Genomic DNA, 15,826 nt, shown 5'->3' with positions numbered 1-15,826 from the left:
CATTCAAGAAACTGTGTTAACTTCAAAACACATGGCTCTCGTGGAATTGTGCGCGGGGTAGAAAAATAAAAATGATAATTAGAGCGAATATGTTATATTTTAGCCTCAAGCATGTATTTAGACGATAAACAAGATGCTTCCGATGTTAGCTTTTAAAAAACAAATCACAAACAAACATTAGTGTTCTTGAATGTCTTTGCGGGCTAACCTAATAAATTGAGGTGAAGTCATAGTTTGGACTCCACAAAGGATGGCAGGAAGAGCTTTGACGCGGTGTGTTAACAGGACTTTACTGGAGTTTGCACCTGGCGCTAAAACCAGAGGAAATAATCGCTATTACTGGACAACTTTACGACGGACTGCCAGCTCTCTGAGTGTAAACAACGCCTTTTTAAATTTATTATCGCGCATCAGACAGTTTGCTTGTTTTGTTTGAAAGTTATGTCTGCACAGAGGCTGTGAGGAACAGTGGTAGAACATGTAGGCTAAAGGTCAGCGCAGTTTCCGGATGTAATAACAGAAGTGTAACATTATAATTTTGATGTTTCTAAGATAAACCTACTCAGTTTGTTCCATCCAGGTCACCTGAGATCAGCTGACTCATGACAATTCATTACAATTAAGGACCTAACAGCAGCAAGACACATTTATTCCCTTTCATATACATTGTCTTATAGGTGTTTTTGTCACTTCCTTTTGTGCATAGTGTGGACGAGCTGCATTCCTCCTGGGCCTTCCTGCACTGTCTTATCTGAGTTATGAAGCAGCTCACAGGAGGAAGGGCTCACCTGTGGTCTACGCTTTGGAAAAAGGTACACAGCCCAACTGGGCTTGGTGCCCAATATTGATTCTTTATACCCAACATTCTGAAAAAGTTCCCAGTTTTTCAACCCCAGTCTTGTGAAAAAGTCTTTAACGACATTGTTGTGGATATTGGACATTGTTTGGTGTGTTTTGTGTTTGGGTAGAGGGGGTTTTGGAGCAGGCTGACTACTTTTACGGCTGTGCAGAAACAGAGAAGCTTTACCTGCTGTTGCTGCAGTACAAGGACAGGTGAGCCAAGACTGGCACAAATACACCCACTCTATTCTTTCTTTTCAGGTTTATAGTCTGATTTCTTACTCTTAAAATTAATTTTAAAAAAGTATACATATTTAAATCTTTTCTTGTGTGATTCATGAATTGAATAGTCTATTTTTACCCTCAAACAACCACCAGGGAGTGCCAAAGTACACCACGATGGGCTCAAGTTGTAATCTTTGCTCCCATTTGCAGTGGACTCAAATGAAAACCGACTGATTCATGGAACTTGTCAGCATGAGTTCACCTGAGGTGTGTGTTCTTATGCAGTGATGATGCAGAGTGTCTGTGGCGGCTGGCCCGGGTGTCTCGCGACCTTTCCCTGCTGCCTGACACGGAGGCCGAACGGAAGAAGCAGCTGGTCTTTGAGGCCTTTGAGTACGCAAAGAGGGCACTGGAGAAAGATGATACATGTTTTGCGGCACACAAAGTAAGACGGGGGTCTCACAAAGATGTAATCTTATCAACAAATCATGCCTTTTTTGAGGGGACCCTTTTATTTCTGCTCCCAACGCAGTGGTATGCTGTATGCCTCAGTGATGTTGGGGAATACCAAGGAGTCAAGATGAAAATTGGAAATTCAAATATCATCCGGCATCATCTGGAGGTGAGACAAATCTTGTGGATCAGTCACAACGAGTGCCACGTTTAACTGCGTTGTGATGTAAGATTGCTGCTTTCCCCCCCTTTTTAAGCGAGCTGTCGAGCTCAATTCTAAAGACGCCACCTCCTTACACATTTTAGGCTACTGGTAAGTCCTTTTTCTTATTGTTGGAGAGGACAACAAATGTTGACCATGATTCTGCATAAAATGTTTAAATATCAAATATTTAGGTAAAAGGTCTGATGATGGGTCTACATCCATGGCAGCAGATTCATAAGACATTTCAAGCAGACCAGTGGACTGTTATGAAGCACATTTACGGCGTAACACTCAGGTTTGTTTTCGTCCTGTAGGTGCTTTGCGTTTGCGGAGCTGCCTTGGTTTCAGCGCAAAGTGGCAGCGGTGCTTTTCTCATCTCCGCCTACGTCCACGTATGAAGAGGTGAGCCACTCCGCCCGGGTCTCATGATTAAAACATCATCATCCTGAAATGAATCATTCTCTCGTTTTGGAGAGTTTTCAGCTTTTGTGTAAATGTTCATGGTAATCTTTTTTTTTTTTTTTTCTCCAGGCTTTGGACTTCTTCCTGAAGGCCGAACAAGGTACAACAGAACTTGTGAATTCACTGAAAGTCATTCAGCTCCTTGTCGGCTTTGCCAAAAACCAAGGCGTTGCTGGCAAGTTATTTATTTAAAAAGCGGTAAACTAAAACATGTTTGTACCCTGCCCTCTGCCCCAGTCGATCCCAACTTCTACAGCAAAAACCTGCTCATGCTCGGGAAGACGTACCTGGCTATGAAGGACAAACAGAAAGCACAGCTCTGGCTGACCAAAGCCAAAGATTATCCCGCTCACACACTGGAGGACAAAGAGGTACAAAATGGACCACATTTGGCTTTTATTGCATGTTTCATGTGTGCACATGTGGACATAAACATGTTTGTTCTTCTGCAGGTCCATAAAGAAGCTGTGGATCTTTTAAAGAAGATTGAATGAAGATCTCATCACCTGGATATTTGGACGGATATTGTTCACAAACTTTGGGATTAATTATAACAGTATATTCTGTAATATTAATTACTGCAGGAATACTGACAGTGAATGGTAATTTGTCATGTCTTCAGAAGATACTCAACATCATCTAATCTGTAGTTAACAGGATACACAGGATCAGTTAATGGAGGGAGGTGTGTAAATTGGACTTTTTGAATTCAGAGTTTATGAAAACTGGGATGAATCTGATCCATATTAAGAGCTCATTTCTAATGTGGAAATGTTACTTTAAATCTACTTACTAAATCAAGTTGCTTCTGTATTTTATTGTAACTTTACGAAATAGTTTAAATTAACTTAGAGCTTCTTTTCTTCTGTCTTGTCTTGTAAATAATCTGTAACAAAGGAGCCTTCAAATTATAATCCTCACCAACATCTGTTAGATACAACAAGAGCCTAAATGTTTGATTTTTTTAAATTGTTTTCAGTCACAAAGAGAGAGAGAAAACAAACAAACAAAAAAAGAACCATGACCAATTTTTGTTGTAATTGGTTTTATCCACTTTTTTATTTTGTATCTCATAAATCCATCTCTGTTCATTTACAATGGGTGAAAGCAGATTAAAAATGAATCTTCTATACACATCGTCTCCAGTAAAAGGGGCATTCTGTACAGTGTTGTTGGTGTTTACAGTGTGTCTACACATGATATGTTAGTTTGGGTGCGTTGCAGGTGGCCTAAACCGCAGGACTTTACCAACCCAAAGAACAAAAACTCTGTTTTAGTTTAGGAGAGATCTCTCTGCCTGCGATGAAGTCAACCTGAAACGTCCTGGCTATTTCTGATAAGAACAAAGGCATCCCAGATTTCCATCAGTGGAGTGGCAGCTCGGTGTGGTTGCTTATAATAGTTAAGTACTTCCATTTACTGGTTTCTTGATGTAATTAATATTCACATACACAGCTAATTCTGATGATGGCTTTCTGTTCAAAAGGAAGCAGAAAGTGTTGCAGTTGTGATGGATCTCAAAAGTTTGCTGCAGTTTGTCTTCATGGCCTCGTCCCAACGCGTTGTTTACACGAGTCCGAAATGAACTGAACTCCAAGGAGACAAAGCTGGAGAAAACGAGGACACTGGCTTGCCATTAACTGTATTTTTCTGCGCTTAAACCACTAATTGCAAAAGAAAAGCACCATTTTCCTAAAACAAATGGAGTTTGGTGAAAAAGGAACAAGAAATCTCTTAAAATGTTTAAGGAGATGCACAATGGGAAGTCAATGATGTTTCAGTTTAAACCTTTTTAGCTCAGAGTTTGCAGATGAGACCGGAGTAACTAAATTTAACAGCACTGTAGCTCGGCGCCCTTCAGTGAAGGCTGATTCTATCATTGGTGCTTTCACGTTCTTTAGTATTATTTTTCTTTCACTAATGAGATGTTTGTACAAGTACCTCACAACATAAAATTAATGGCTTTAATACTATTTCATGTTCAAAGAATGTTGTCATTTTATGATCATGTGCATTAAAAACCCTCTTTAATTACAGGTTAAAAATAAAATCTCGTGTGAGGTAAGTAGAAGAAGTAAGTAGAACAATAACTAGCACTGCGTCAATCACAGTGGCTTTATAAAACAGAGCAGAACCCGCAGTCTAATGAAGTCTGTCAGGTGCACAGTTTAATTTGTTTTAGGTTGGATTTTCTTTTTTTTTGGGCAATTTTCTTAACTGCAAACTTAAAATACAGACTATTAGGGCAAAATTCCTGTAAAGTGTTTTTCCTCTATTCTTATGTCACAGTGCGCAAGCAGGCTCCAGTTTAGGGAGCCGGGAACATTTCCTGGATCTCTGGCCTAAACTTAGAACCACCAGATTTTCTGTAAACACACACACACACACACACACACATGCAGAAATGGCTTTTGCTTTCATTTCAATTTAGAATATCTTCCATGAGTCCTTATTTCACCCTTCGATGCAGTGGAAACACTCCTCATAAACACTTGGTATTTTTTGCCCCATAGAAAAACAATCCAATGCTGTTTTTGTTTTCTGGGCTGCATGGGGGGGGGGGGACCAAACTGGGAGTGATGTTCTACGCTTCAGATCCGACCCTTTTCTGATAAATATGGCGACAAGCTCATTCAAAGATACAGCGGTCCATGCCAAAAATGTCTGCGTGTACACTTCGTGGTGGCGGCTGACGGCGCTTGCAGCGGTCGTCTAATCTTCATAGGCAGCATGCAAGCACCCAAGAATTGCAAAAATGACTACAGGATCCAACAGGAAAACAGGATTTTAGGCACCAGAAACTCAACTTTTTGCCTTGTAAAAGCTCTATAGAACTAGAGCTTGAAAAGAAGGATATGATTCAACTATAAACTCCTCTCCAAAACACTTTCAGTCCATCTTTAAAAGCCGCCCAGCTGTGAGGAGAACATTTAAAAACAGCCACGATTCCTGTTTTTGACAGAGGAGCAAAACGCTGAAATTCTTGCATATTTTCACAATGGGGCAATTTATAATACAGACAGACTGGGGCGGGGGGCTGAATTGCAGCAAAAAATTATGCTGCAAATTAAGATTTGGTTTTAAATGACAAAATAGCTTATATACATTGGTGGTTATTTTGTGCAATTTTTTTTTTCTTTTTTTAAGTTTGTTTTTCTCGGCTGACTGAACAGCGATAATTTGGGGGAGGAGAAGACAGGAGGACTCGTTTCTTTTATTCTTGGCCGAATCCTTCAGTTTCCTCGATGGCGAAGAGCAGCTTCTCTTTCAGCTGTTCGTAGCTTTTGTAGGGAGGCAAGTCCAGACGGTTAAAACTGAGAAGACAAAAGAGAAGTACGGTGTAGTAGTTTTACGGTTAGGGTAAATACATTTTTATGACACGTCTTTACATTAGGCTGCAGATTTATCATGTAGAATACAATCTGATCCCATTCTGTCGTTACTGATCCGGCTTTGATGAAGGCTGGTGTCTGCGATCCTAAAACTTCCACTCATTATCCAAGGCCTTATTGAACATGGGTGGATCACAGCACATTTGGAAAACTTCCTTCAGTGTGAAGGCAGGTATGATGCCAGCCATTTTCTACACCAGCCCAAATGCTCTCTTACCCACTCACTGCTCTACATGTCCAACTCTCAGACCACATCAGGATGCAGCTACACACCACAAGATCACACAACACCACCAGTATCACGTCTGCATGGAGTTTTTTCTGGGGCAATTTTCTGTATAGAACCCAATGCAGTGAAGACTTCAAGACATGATGGATGGCTATTTGCTGTGCATTTTGTACAGCTATGTGTATTTAGCATAGTTGGTTGTTCTGAGGGAAAAGGTTAGTCTCTAGTGCGGTGCGATGCTCTCACTCAGTTCCTAAGTTTGAGCCTGGACTTAGCGTAGATTGCTCACTGCAAGCACATGATAACAGGTGCTATAACCTGTTGGTTGTAGCGAGGGCAATTGCGAAAAGTGATGCAATAATTTACTCAGAGTACTGCCAGCACAATGTGGGGTTGTAGCCTAGCCTAGTTTAGCTATAGATATAGATTTATCCAGTTTGAAAGGGAGCCTTCAGGCAGATATATTATGCTGTCTTTGCACTGTGGTGAAGAAACATCTCAATTTGAAGTCACACAGCTGTTATTTTTTTGTCTCACTTGTTGTTTCTGCCATGACAAACTGGTATTATCTGACAACTGGTTTGTCACATGCTATATGGTCCAAATTAGCTTATGTAATAGGATAAAACTGGAAAGGAATGAGAATCATTATGTACAACAACCTGGTCACAGCCTAAACTTTAACTTAATTAAAATGCTGCACAGGAACATTAACAGAACTGCATTTAAAGGATACCCACAAAGGTCATGAACTCAACAATGTTAACTTGATGTTTTCTATAAAAGCAACAGAAGAGGTTTCCAGTCCGAGAGTACTGACCACGTGTGGCTCCGAGGAAGCCACGTGTCCTTCCCCACTTTCTCAATGCAGAACTTCTGAGGCCCGTTACTTCCTGAAACCCAAAAGAAGGGCAAACTGAGAACACTGTAGAACATTTGAAGCTGCATAAATCCACACAACTTGTTAAAAAGATACACATTGATGTTACTGACCCATAAGCTCAGCAAAGCCGCCCAAAGGAAGCCTGCAGGTTCCAGTGACAAACTGCATGAGTCTCAGTCGCACTTCATTGTCCACTTCTTTCACCAGCTGCAGGGAAGGAAGTGACAGAAGACCATCACTGACAGCACCCTCACAGTATATTTCTGGAGTTGGCTAGACTTCACAGGACTATCAGTAACTTAAAACCCAAATAAACTGAACGCCGTTATCTCCAAACATCCAGGACACGAGGCTGTCTTTAAAGCCCTGGACAAACAGCATGGGTCACAGTACCTGCCAGAACCAGATGATCTGTTTGCTGTTCCTGGTGTAGTGACGGTAAACCGTATTTCTCTGCCAGTCCTGAAGGTCGACCTCCTGCATGCCGCACAGCATCACCTGGATCAAACAAAAGCATCAATCATACACAAAAAAAAAGGTGAAGGCACAGACAGAAGGAAAATCCTCACACAAAGAGAAGCAAACAAACAATGAATTTCTACAAAAAAAAAAAAAACACTAAGAAGATTTTATTTTAAGTTAAGACAAACATCAAAACATTTGTGGAGTTGGCTTGGGTAGTATGTGTTGGTGTTAGAGTTAAAACAAATGAGCCTAAGAATGGAAACAGACGAGTGCCGCTCACCTCCAGCTCTTTTTCATCGAAGTATTGGAGCCACTGAAGAGGAACAACCTCATTAAATCCATCCAGGAAAGCTTTGGTTTGACCTTCGACCCCACGGGAGAACCTCCACTCTGCCATCAGGCTGCACACAAACACAAACACAATTAATCTTTTCGAAAAGAAATCACCCTGAAATGACGGTGGTTAGAAGAGTTTGCGCTCATGAGAAAACAACCTGATGTATTCTTCCTTGCTCTCCTCAGTCACCAGGATGTTAGTGCCGTCTGGTTTGAGATCATGAGACGTGATCTTCCCCAAGATCTCCATGTCTACTGAGAAGAACATCTCCAGACCACATTCCTCAATGTTGTTGTCTCTGAGGAGGGAAGAGATTGTGTTGCTACAAAAACAAAACAGCTCTCTGCTGTAGACATAAGAAACATTTACATTAGGAATATTTTACAAGTTTTACTCATTCTCTCTTCGGATCATTTCTGTATGTTTTTATTTCTGAACTGACCTGTGTGCATACATGTGCATGTTTTAAAATGTATAACTCCTAAAGTGACAGTTCAGATCTTTTGAGGTGGGATTCTGTTAAAAGGTTATAAACAAATAATATAGCATTTATTTTAGATAGATCTTTGAATAATCTCTATTTTTCACATGTGAAAAACAGCACATTTAAATAAAGTACCGTATATTATATTATTATATAATATTATATTTATTATATTATAAGACGCACTGCCAATGAATCGTCTATTTTCACACTTTTGTCATATATAAGGTGAACCGGACTATAAGGTGCACTCGTGCACTTCCCAATTTTTGTAGCTTTGCGAGGACTGCGCGCGCAGCGCTCCATTCAAAATGGACGATTTTACTGCTCTAGCGGAACTGGTTTGCCTGTATCAGCATTTATATGATCCATCTATGAGAGATCACAAAGATAACCAAACGGGTTAAAACTCACAGAAGGATACTGCACCAACGTAAGCATCAAGTATAAATGCCTCCAACGCTCACTCAGGTCCGTGCGCGGAGCCCTGTGCAACTATAACTGAGCCTTAATGCTGCAAGCGGTGCAGCTTTGTAGTTTACCAAAGTCATACTAAAACATTACGCATTCTTACATATATAAGGCGTTCCAGATTATAAGGCACACTGTCTTTTTTTGAGAAAATTGGCTTTTAAGTCCGCCTTATAGTCCAGAAAATAAGGTAGTTTATTCAATTAACTTTCTTCCCAAACCATTTGCTGTTAAATGAACACATATCAAAGACAGACAGGTACTAATTACCTTATCCATATGAGTGAGTTATAAAACTCTGGATCAATGGACTCCAGGTCTTTCAGTATCAGCTTCTTGTTCAGCATGCGTTTGTAGAAAGGCAAAGAGAAACCTGTGTCGATAAACTTCCCATGGAAAAGTGCCTGCGGAGGGAACAAAGGAGGAAAGATTTATTTACTATGCTAATGAATCTGAAAATCAGGATATACAAACCCTGTACAGTTCCTATTAATGTCCATCCGTAACAGAATATATCCAAAGATGACTCATCAATCATTTTATCCCAGAAATAAATTCATTAATCTGTATGTAAGCATTTATTTAGAACTCTATGTTCACTGAAACGAGAATATTAATAGATAAGGGGACAATGCAGTAGCACAAATAAAGTTTTTGGGCATTTAATGTTTTTTTTTAAACAATAATTTGCTGATTTTTTTATATTATTTCTCTCATTTCTCTCATCTCACAAAGACTAAGAAAGTGCAGCATTATAATTGGCTAAGCCAGAACAACAAATTGTGTATAAACACTAACTTTTAACATGGTTGGACAGCATGTCTTCTACACAACTTATTTATTAACAGAACCAAGCCACTCCTGTGACCGATGGTTTAGTGAGAGTGTGTTTTCATGTGTGTGAGCAGCATGTGAACATGCCATTGCAATGAAGCGACCGATGAAGCAGAAGTAGGAGAGGTGGTCGGGGTTGATGGCTGACGCCGGGTTGATCTGCAGACAGTAATTGCTTTTCCCAGCGTACTCAAACAGACAGTACATGGGGTTCAGCACTTCGTGAGACAACAGGAAGAACCACTCTCTGTAAGGTGTGAAGAAAAAAATAAACACAACAAAACATTCAAAAACAGGGAAAAGATTGGTGTATGTGTGAGAGGAGAAATTAGAATTGGGAATAGATTGGAGAAAAAAAGACGATCAGACATTTAATTTAAATATGGCTTAATTTTGGTATTTTCAGATACTTTTCTCATCCTATTTATGGAGTTTTTTTAATTACCGAGCTAGGCCACCGTAGTCCAGACCCTCCTCGCCTCTGAAGATAACATACAGCCTCCTCCTCAAGTCGTATGGTTTCAGAGCCATAATCTAAAAGATGCAACAAACATACACCAGATGAGATCAACACTGAAATCATCCAGACCTGCACGTTGTTATGTGTCTCTGGAAAATTATCACTGAACACTCAGTTAGCATCTGTTATGGATGGATGGATGGATGGATGGATGGATGGATGGATGGATGGATGGATGGATGGATGGATGGATGGATGGATGGATGGATGTTCTTACTTGCTGAAAAGAGTCTTCAAAGAGCGTCTGTCTGGAGACAGTGATCTTCACATGACTAGGGAGAGCATTAGACTGAGGGAGGACAAAATGACATAAGTACAAGAAAGAGTAGTAGCAGAAAAGTGACAGTAAAAAAAAAATTATTAATTATCTACCTGGCACAAGTAACGGAAATGGGCAAGCTTCCATCTAAAGCTGCGCTCATAAGCAATCTGTGGGCCTTTGGTGCTGAGAACGAGATATTTAAAAAGTGTTAGAGTGAGATGTAGGGATGCACCGATCCACATTTTTTCACTTCCGATCCGATACCAATATCTGAAATTGGATATCGGTGGATACCGATACTATTCCAATATCTATTTTACTTTTTAAGATTTTTTATGAGGATGTAAACTTCATATTTATATAAAAAAAACTCTCTACAGGCAAATGGGTGCATTCATGTCCCAAAAAGCAACTTTAAGTAAGTATAAGGTCAGAAAAGTAAGTCAGGAAAAACAGGAAAAAAAATTGCATGCTGAAAACAAATGTGCAACTGTAAGGGTTTCAAATTGACATTCAGTATAACATTTAACATTTCTGTAATAGATGCTGCGATTGTAGCTCGGGCATGTGAGCCTCTGCATTTTTTTACCTGAAGCACAGCGCTACAGAGGCTGTGTGTGTGTGAGTCAACCCAGCGAACAGTGAGGCTTATCAGCGACATTGGGCAGACGTCTGAAGTCCAAATATCAGTAGTGAAGCTTAGAGCTGGAGCTCCTTTTAACTTCTCAGCTAACTTTGTTGACACTCGGTTGTATAGCTCAGGCAGTGCAGTCTCTGATATATATTTCCTGGAGGGTAAACTATATCTTGGTTGCAAGTATTCAATCAAGCTGCAAAATCCTTTGTTTTCTACAACTGAAAGCGGTTGGTCATCAAGTATAATAAAATCCAGCAACTTCTCAGTGATGCCTTTAGCTTTCAAGTTGTCTGGTGGAACTTTATCTTGTCTTTGGAATGAGTCTTGGAGCGAATCCTGTCGGCTCCTTTCGTCTTGGTCTCGCTCGCCTAAACAATCCTCCTGCTCTTTAATGTGTTGGTGCTTTTTCAAATGTTTGTATAAGTTTGTTGTATTGTAGCTCGCGACGGAGCACCCCCCTCTCGGCACAGAGACTTTGCAGACATTGCACGCTGCTGTCTTGCTTTGCGGTGTTTCCAATCAGTCCCTCCAGGATTTCGCGGGCATTTTTTGTGATTGTTGCGGGCTAAAATGCCTTATTTTGCGGGGCATTTTCCTAAAAGTTGCAAAGAAAAGTAGTAATTTTTAATTTTTTTTTTTTTACTAAAATCCATAAAAAAACATTTCTCTTAATATATAAATCAAAAATACTTACTAGTTTTGTAAGATAATTACCAACAAACATTGACATTATCAAAAGGTTTATTTGAGAACTTTGATAGCTTATAAACTGACAATTCATGACCATTTCTGGATTGTCCCTCATCTGCAGCTCTCCTCATGTTTTGCAGACACAAAGTGTTTGTCGATGAATGACTTGCGTTTATGTTTGATGATTACACTGCAGGACGTGCAAAACAGCTTCCCCCACTCTCGTGCAGCTGGGTAGGAAACTGGTTTGCGACCGCAGTAAAGTTAGTTTTAAGTTGGATATTGGATATTCGCGCTCCATGGAGTTAGCGGCGTCTAGCTCACGGCTGACCCGAAACAGGAACGCTAATGTCGGCCAGCCGTTCTCTGCCAGCCCCCTCTCTCACGTGCGGTGGTTCACTTAGGGACGGCTGGCCAACATTAGCTTTCCTGTTTCGGGTCAGCCGTGAGCTAGACGCCGCTAACTCCGCGGAGCGCGAATATCCAATGTCCAACTTAAAACTAACTTCACTGTGGTGTTTTGCTGAAATCTTTGTGGGCAAATGGGAAGCATAAGCGCGCATTTTCTCTTCAGTCACTGCTCCTGCACGCTCCCGGCATTCTGATGTTAACAGGATGTGACGTCGCAGTTCTTCTTCATGAGTTATTTGGGGTTATTTTGTATTCCACACTACACAAACCTACAAAGAAGACACTAGACCGCAGAAACGGTGGCGAATCACTTTAGAAACAATAAATATTGGGTTAAAGTTGCGGGAAAGTTGTGGTATTTTGGGCAAAGTTGCGATTTCGCAGGGTTTGCTTGATTTTGAGTTAATAGTTGCAATCGCAACATCGCGAAATCCTGGAGGGTCTGTCCAATGTAAAATATTTTCACACAGCTGACATGATGTGACGAAAAGTTGGTTAGCCGTTAGCCACACTGCTGCTAAGGCCTCGAGGCTCACGCTTTAGTTGGCTGGAAACTGTGAAATGGATTTCCTGAAAATGAGGCGGGCTTCATTACTCCATTTATAATGTGACACACACGCTCATGAAATCCATTCCACAGTTTGCAGCCAGCTGGCTGAAGCTGAGCAGACAGCAGTGAATCACTTGTAGAGAGTTCCCTTTCAGTCGATTCACTCAGTATAACATATGTACTGTGGGATATCACGCTCCCGCATGTCCTGGCTGAAGACACTTTTAATCACGCCTTTAGGCAAATGACGTGATGACGACAAGTGACAGGCCCCGCCTGCGCTATGTAACCGTCCGTCATCACAGTCATTCCTCAGTTCTTACGCTCTTCAATTCGCTAAGAACACCTCTCAGAGTCAGGCTAGCTAGCTGCTGCTAGTTAGTTCTGTGATTCGCAAGGCTGCTCGGAATGAGCTTAACTGCTTTTGTTGGTGTTAGTCACCGCTGCCTGCTGGTAAGCGTGCCTCCCCGCGAAGCGTTAGTCCCGAGTTTTCCTGCACAGTTCAGCGTTTGTGGATCGGGATGAGCACAAAGCTGACACAAGCGAAGCAGAAGTCTTCTGTTCGCCCCTGTCCTCAGGGGTGCGGCTTCTCGCTCCATGAGAAGGACCAGCACGAAGCTTGTCCCGTCTGTCTGGGGATCGTTCACGCTCGCAGAGCATTGGCTGAGCCCAAAGTCTGCGTGTTCTGTCGCCAGCTTCGCCGCTCCACCCTGGAAAGGCGGGTGAAGTTCCTCGAGAAGGTGCTGGGAGAGGCTGCAGTCTCACAGCAAGACCCTCTGCTCTCCGAGTCGGGCAACCTGGTTTCATCCGAGTCTGACGAGGACGGCTTTTCCGTCGGTGTCCCCGCTTCCAGCTGGGCAGACCACATGGATTATGTTGAAGGGTTAGCTGGAAATGAAGCAGGTGCTCAGTCTCAGTTCCTGCTGGACCCTCATCAGACAGACGAGGACGTGCTGGACATCGGTCTGGACGTTCAAGGTCTGTCGGAGGACGAGGATGAGTTTTCATCGGGTCAGGTTGCTGCCGCCGCTGCTGCGCCGGCAGGCCAGGACGACATGTCATTCCTCTCCTTGTACCGGCGTGCGGCTGAGAAACCGGACGTGGAGTGGCCATGTCCCCCCCCCTGCTCAGAAACCGTCGTGGTTTGTGGGGTTTTACCTCCTCACGGAGCCAGCCGAGGTTAAAAACCGTATGCCCATTTTCCCCGATTTTATCTCGGAACTGACAGACCTTGTGGAACAAACCACTGTCCACCCGCGTTACAGTACCCGGCTACGGACAGTATCTGGATCTGGAAGGCGCGGAGAAAGCCGGGCTGGTAAATATTCCACCCATGGAGCCATCCCTGGCAGCGTATTTGGCACCGTCCCACAACCATGGCGTGAGCGGCCCCACATCCCTTCCATCCAAGCACTGTAGGTTTTCTGCTGCGCAGCTGGGAAAAAATCTACAGAGCTCAAGCGACCACTGCTCGAGCGCTGAGCTCCATCTCCATGCTCCAGATGTACCAGGCTATGCGCCTGGCGGAGCTCGGAGCTCAGGTCCCGTCGGAGAGTCCGCTGGCACCACTCCTGAACGAGGCCAGAATCACTGCAGATTACATCCTCCGTGTGTCCCGCTGCACTGCGCTCTCTCTGGGCAGAGGGATGGCAGCAACGGTGGTGGCAAAGAGGCACCTGTGGCTGACTCTCTCCGACGTCCCGGATCGGGACCGGGCCGTCTACCTGGATGGTCCGGTGGCGGCTGACAGGCTGTTTGGACAGTCTCTTGACGCCATACAGGCGAAATTTGAGCTGAGGAAGAAACAGACGGAAGCGCTTCGCTGTATTATTCCCAGACGTGATGTGAGACCCAAGTCCAGCGCGGGCACGCGCAAACCGGCGATACCACCGTCTCCACCGAAGAGAGCGACGTTACAGCTCCCAGCCGGTACACCCTCGAATCCACAGCCAAGCTCCCCGCCACTCGGCTTGGAGCAAAGGTCCCCTTCCGAATCTCCAGAGGAACTCAACATCTCGGAGGAAGAAGACACAGTCCTCCTAGCAGCGGGACTGCAAATTCAGGGGTTTCAGGAGCAGGGAGACATGACCGCCTGTATTCGGCGGCCGCCAAAAAGGCATTTTGTTGGTTTTGTTCAGCGTCCCAGTCCCAAAAGGCGCTGCGGTTCCCCCACACAGTCCCAAGCACATTTTCGCCACTCATTAAATGTTTGCACTAAAAGCCCCCAGTTCGGGGGCTGTAAATGTTCACCAAGGCACAACAAATGTTCAAAATGTTTGTGTAAAGCTTTCAATAAAGACTGCATTTTGTGCAAAAAATGTAAATCAAATGACTGCGGGCGGCAGTCGAAATATGCTGCACCTTTCTTGCACGCTGATGGAGGGCAGCACCTCCTCGCTAACAGTACAGCAAGTCAGTCGTCTGGCCTCACGGCTCCCTCTCTGGCGCGCATGCGCACTCTCACCATGGGTAGAAAAAAAACGTTGCTATGGGTTACCGGTTACAGTTCCGCCGGAGACCGCCCCGCTTCAACGCGGTGGTAAACACAGCTGTAGGAGCCGAAGCAGCGAAAATTCTGAGAGAGGAAATAAACGCGCTGTTAGCAAAAGGAGCGATTCGAGTGGTTCCCGCTTCGGAGACAAACAAAGGTTGGTACAGCCGTTATTTCGTTGTTCCGATGACGGGCTCCGTCCGATCTTGGACTTGAGAATGTTAAACAAGTACCTACGGACTTACAAATATAAAATGCTAACACTCAAACATCTCCTAAATGCTGTCGGGACGGGCGATTGGTTTACAACAATCGATCTCACGGACGCTTACTTTCATGTGGCGATACACCCGGACCACAGACAGTTTCTGAGGTTCACCTTCAAGGGCCTAGCCTACGAGTACGTAGTACTGCCCTTCGGACTGTCTCTCGCACCCCACACCTTCACACAATGTGTGGAGGCGGCGTCAGCTCCCCTCAGAGAAAAAGGAATCCGTATTTTAGCTTATCTGGACGACTGGGCTCTGATAGCCAGCTCCAGAGAGCAGGCGACAGAACAGCTGTCTCAGGTCCTGGCACACATTCAAGCGCTAGGTTTTTCGGTGAACTTTCAAAAAGGCTCGCTGACTCCCAGTCAGCAGTTTTCATTTCTCAAGCTAGAAATATGCTCCCTGTCGGGCAGAGCTTGTCTCTCAGAACTCAGAGTCGCCGCATTTCACCGCTGCCTCGCTCAGTTTCAGTTGGGATGCAAACTGCGTTTCCGGACGATCCTACAGCTGATGGGCATGATGGCGTCCATGATAGCAGTAGTGCTACTTGGACTGCTGAAAATGCGCCCGTTTCAGCGCTGGACTCGTTCTCACGAGCTGTGTGTGTCACGTCACCTCCACAGGAAGCTAACAATAATCACCTCTTGCATGCTGGCTCTCAGACCTTGGAGGGAGCCCGGCCTGTTGTGCCAAGGCTCACCAATAGTGTCCACAGA

The 15,826-nt window shown here is 43.6% G+C and overlaps 2 protein-coding genes across 5 annotated transcripts in view; one reads left to right on the top strand and one right to left on the bottom strand.

Moving 5' to 3' along the window:
• Positions 1-48: 48 nt before the first annotated feature.
• On the top strand, positions 49-3,693 carry rmdn1 (regulator of microtubule dynamics 1). The gene is made up of 10 exons (XM_017436908.3): positions 49-376; positions 707-812; positions 969-1,053; positions 1,351-1,510; positions 1,598-1,687; positions 1,776-1,831; positions 2,038-2,125; positions 2,255-2,285; positions 2,423-2,556; positions 2,638-3,693. The coding sequence occupies exons 1-10, from the start codon at positions 251-253 to the stop codon at positions 2,677-2,679; spliced, it is 918 nt and encodes a 305-aa protein (XP_017292397.1). The 5' UTR covers positions 49-250; the 3' UTR covers positions 2,680-3,693.
• A 1,034-nt stretch (positions 3,694-4,727) lies between these two features.
• The window catches only part of LOC108248254 (NEDD4-like E3 ubiquitin-protein ligase WWP1), a 37,237-nt gene continuing 26,138 nt past the window's right edge, over positions 4,728-15,826 (bottom strand). For 3 of the 4 annotated variants that reach the window (XM_017436907.3, XM_017436905.3, XM_017436904.3), the window contains exons 15-25: positions 10,173-10,245; positions 10,018-10,089; positions 9,726-9,814; positions 9,368-9,527; positions 8,717-8,850; positions 7,649-7,789; positions 7,435-7,555; positions 7,083-7,187; positions 6,800-6,896; positions 6,627-6,699; positions 5,400-5,499 (exon numbers count right to left, since the gene is read on the bottom strand). In XM_017436907.3, the coding sequence (XP_017292396.1) occupies positions 5,400-5,499; positions 6,627-6,699; positions 6,800-6,896; positions 7,083-7,187; positions 7,435-7,555; positions 7,649-7,789; positions 8,717-8,850; positions 9,368-9,527; positions 9,726-9,814; positions 10,018-10,089; positions 10,173-10,245 (1,165 nt within the window). Of the gene's footprint in view, positions 5,500-6,626; positions 6,700-6,799; positions 6,897-7,082; positions 7,188-7,434; positions 7,556-7,648; positions 7,790-8,716; positions 8,851-9,367; positions 9,528-9,725; positions 9,815-10,017; positions 10,090-10,172; positions 10,246-15,826 lie in introns of all 4 variants that reach the window. The other variant, XM_017436902.3, reaches the window with a different exon arrangement.

This window comes from Kryptolebias marmoratus, linkage group LG21 (genome assembly GCF_001649575.2).
Source record: "Kryptolebias marmoratus isolate JLee-2015 linkage group LG21, ASM164957v2, whole genome shotgun sequence".
NCBI lineage: Eukaryota > Metazoa > Chordata > Actinopteri > Cyprinodontiformes > Rivulidae > Kryptolebias > Kryptolebias marmoratus.
This window is presented reverse-complemented; position numbering and strand designations above follow the sequence as displayed.